The sequence below is a fragment of the Acyrthosiphon pisum genome, chromosome A1 (genome assembly GCF_005508785.2).
Source record: "Acyrthosiphon pisum isolate AL4f chromosome A1, pea_aphid_22Mar2018_4r6ur, whole genome shotgun sequence".
Classification (NCBI taxonomy): Eukaryota; Metazoa; Arthropoda; class Insecta; order Hemiptera; family Aphididae; genus Acyrthosiphon; species Acyrthosiphon pisum.
The window spans coordinates 123359467-123363428 of record NC_042494.1 but is presented as its reverse complement, the minus strand read 5'-3'; the positions used below and the strand labels follow the sequence as shown (position 1 = coordinate 123363428).

The 3962-nt window shown below is 32.3% G+C and overlaps 1 protein-coding gene across 1 annotated transcript; it reads left to right on the top strand.

Moving 5' to 3' along the window:
* Positions 1 to 1670: 1670 nt before the first annotated feature.
* Positions 1671 to 2447, top strand: LOC103309974. The gene is made up of 2 exons (XM_029486796.1): positions 1671 to 2048; positions 2284 to 2447. Exon 1 carries the CDS (start codon positions 1679 to 1681, stop codon positions 2009 to 2011), a length of 333 nt encoding a protein of 110 aa, XP_029342656.1. The 5' UTR covers positions 1671 to 1678; the 3' UTR covers positions 2012 to 2048; positions 2284 to 2447.
* The last annotated feature ends 1515 nt before the right edge of the window (positions 2448 to 3962 follow it).

Genomic DNA, 3962 nt, shown 5'->3' with positions numbered 1-3962 from the left:
CTGTTGGCGTGGTCACCGTTGGAATGCGAGAGAAACAAATACGCTCAGCGGTATTTTTTGTCCACCGCCGCGAAACAACGCAAGATGCAGCCAACGCTCTTGCACCGGACCATATTGGACCGAATATTCCGTCGGCTGGAAGGCTATCAGACGACCAAGTGCGAGAAGGAGCCAAAAAAAACGATTAGCGGTCATCGAGCTAAGAACGCCCGTCCGGAGAGCGCGATCGAGGCGAGTATATTTCATCCATCCTCTGCACGCATGTATAAAATAAAATTTTGTAATTCCTGATTTAGCAATGAATAGATGCTTGGCGCGGCGCGTTGGCTCCAATCAGTCACGCAACGTGACTGAGAGTAAGTAAGGGCCGTTGCCACTTGTTCCTGGATGGGTTACCACCAGGGTCTGTAGTGCGCAAAAACCTTGCCAAACATACACGTGTTGTTTTTACAACCGTTCCAACCTCACGGTACCAACCCTACCAACCTTATAGGCTAATGACTGAGGAATCGTCAAAGCCTTAATTAAATAAAAAAAAATTGTAAAAATAATAAAAAAAAATATAATCATACTAGAGACAATTAAACTAAAATAAAGTATAAATATTATCAAATATTAATATAAGTAGCATTTATTATACTAAATTATAAATAGATATAATAATAATAATTATAATTATAATTATATTGATAGGAGATATATATTTTCCCATTAGAAAACTAATACAATACCTAGTCAATAATATGGAATTATCATCATCAAAATAACATCACTGCCGGAATGTGCTGTTTTAGCCTTTAATATAATAAATTGAACCATACAAATCTATTGTGAATTTGTGAATTTTTTTGCTTCTTATGAAATTCTGTTACTGACCAAACTGTTGTAAAGTTCATATTTTTCATAGGTAGTTTATATTTTGCTGAGATTTTTTCAACGTTTTACGGTGGGTATAAAATAAAATCTTTACTTAAGTAGGTAGCTTGCTAGACTGAACCCTCTTGAATACAACATCCATTGTGTAAACATTTGCGTGGTGGAACACTACTCAGTACTCACTACTCACACATCCGTCTCGAATTTTTTTTTATTATTTTTTAGTCTGGCACAAAATATTATATTGTACCTATCATATAACGATCAAAATAATATTATTTTTTGAGATCATGGATGATACCAATCAAACCGAATGGATAATATTATATTATTATAGTCATGACTTTGGATTTCGGATGCGTTCAGACTGTTGTGTGTCAGGTAATACCTACGGGTGTTAAGTAGTTTATCATGGCAAATATATTCTTACATTTTACAATAAAATAAATATGATATTTTATATAATATTATTTTGACTCATCAAATACGTTATCATACGGTATAATTATAATTATACCTATTATTATTATTACCTATTACAAAATGCCTATTTTTGTAATATTATAGTTGTCTAACCAGAAACACTTTATTTTGATTAAAAAATTGAAACAGCTGTTTCAACGCTGTCCATATAATTATGACTACAATTAAAATAACTAATCACAAAATCGAATTATCCGCAAGAACTACTGCAATAGTATATTATAGGAAAAGATACTATGAAGATTCATAGGTATGTCATTTTTTTTAATTACAATTTTTATTTCGTTTGGCGAAGGCGTTTGGAACCAAGCCGCATAACATGAACTGCGAAAAGGCGGAATACGAAGTGCAGATCGGCAAAGAGTATAAAACGGTCGAAAAAGAGTTCATCGCGTTGAGGGTTGACAGTGTGCGGATGTTGAGTTGCAGTGATCAGCAGACTGACGATGGGTGGATACTGATCGCAGATCGGGTCCAGGAGTACCTGATCAGAGTCCGGGAGTTTTTTAACAGTAAACTATCACACATCAACTCGATGGAGTCCACGTGGACTTTAAGACGCAGGACCCTCGCTTTAGAAGCATTAAAAAAGTTGTATACACACGACGTGTCCAGGATGGACGATTGGATCGAGTCGGTTGTAGAGATTTAATCACACACTCAAATGGAATTTAAGAGTCCTAAATAAAGTAAGTAGGGTCAATGGAAAGTTTCGTTTATAATTTATACTCAAGCTAATAATATTAAGTAGGTAACATTAAAAGTTATTTTCCCTTCCATTTCGTTCACAATGATCCTTATTTGATAGGTATAATTTCTATATTTAATGTTTTTAGATTAACTTGAAAAATAGTCACGGTTAACTAACGGAGAGATATATAATTTTCATATAAATTTAATACCAATCATATATTATTATTACAGCAGATCATTTAACAGAAAAAATTGAGTTCAAAGAAGAATTATTCATTACAAAATAACATAGATTCGTTGAAGACAAATAAAATAAAGGAAATCGATTTTAAAACTCTTTCATGGAGATTCTTTTAGTTGGAACCATTTTAATAAATTATCATTGTGAGGTTTAAGTTTTTAATTATTAATTTTTAATTATGACATAATAATCACTTATAATAAGTGAATGTGTGTGTGATTACACCTCTACGACCAACTCGATCCAATCTGACCCGATCTGCGATCAGTATCCCATCATCAGTCTGCGAGTGACGATTGAATCGATGTCATAATATGATAATATATTATAAATGTATTGTCTTGATTGCCAAACTTTGAAGTTTTATTCTTACAGTATTCGTGTGCGCTTGTCATCTCTTCGTTTTATTACTGGGTACCTACCTATATTTACGGGGTCTAATACTATATCTAGTATTATTTTTTTTACAAAAAAACAAGTTATATTGTAAAGCTTGTGGATTATAGTGAATTTAGTGATATTGTATTTTCTTAATTTTTGTTTGTTCGTTTTCTGCAGAAACATAAAGTAAACTAAAGATCAGACGGTTTACTATGGTCTATGGAGTATGTGACGTATAATTGTCCACGAGAGAAGCAATCGTTTTCTAAATTCAAACCTTATACTCTTACAAAGATTTCCCTTGCCCTTTATTAATATTCATCATTCCGAACGCAAGGCGTATTAGAAATTATAAGTTGTTTTAATTCGAACGCTAAATCTGTCTCGATGAGTGGTCTTCGTGGAAGTAGTACGTCCTCACTCCCAGGGCCGTATTTAAGATTTTGGCGACCGTGGGCAACACAATTTTAGCGCCCCACCCCCCTCGCCCACTTTGCTAATAATTAAATTTAAAACTAGTTGGTAAGTAATACTACTAATACTAATTATAGGTATTTGTGGTGTCTGTGTTTAGTATTTAAATAAAATTAAAAAAAAAAACTAGCAAATGCAGTGGCCTGGTAAATATTATTAATATATTTAAAAATGTAAAAAATAAACATAAAATATATAACATATTATTAAATACATTATAATATGTAAAATCATTACTTCAGTTTTTTGTTCTTATTAGATAAAAAACAACAGAATTTAGGTAATATACTAATGAAATATAAAATATATAACATACTATCAAATTCCTTATAATATATAAAATCATTACTTCAGTTTTTTTTTTCTTGCTTGTTTTGCTGCAAATGTTTTTATCATATCTGAGTAATTTAAGCTTTTAGTAAGAGTAGCTTCTATGTTAAGAACTGCAAGACTATCACGGCTATAGATAGTATGGTTGCCCATCGACGTATGATTCTTATACTTGAAAAGTGTCTACCGAAATGAATCTCTATAATCAGTATTAAAGTTAACAGCTGGAAACTTAAACACTAGCGCTTATATGTCATAGTGGCTCTCACGGAACTACAATTTACATTTAAAAGGTAATTGAATTTAGAATCACTACAACAAATAAGCGCTAGAGCGTAAATTTCCAGCTGTTTAATACTGATAAAGGAGATTCATTTCGGTAGACACTTTTCTAGATTCGATGGGCAACCATACTATCTTTAATCGTGAAGACTATTAAGTCTTTCTGAAGACATAGATGATCTTAAATAATTTTTTATTCTAC

What these genes read in the sequence shown, in the direction of transcription:
- LOC103309974 (XM_029486796.1), top strand. Translation starts at nt 1,679, where the DNA reads ATGAACTGCGAAAAGGCGGAATACGAAGTGCAGATCGGCAAAGAGTAT.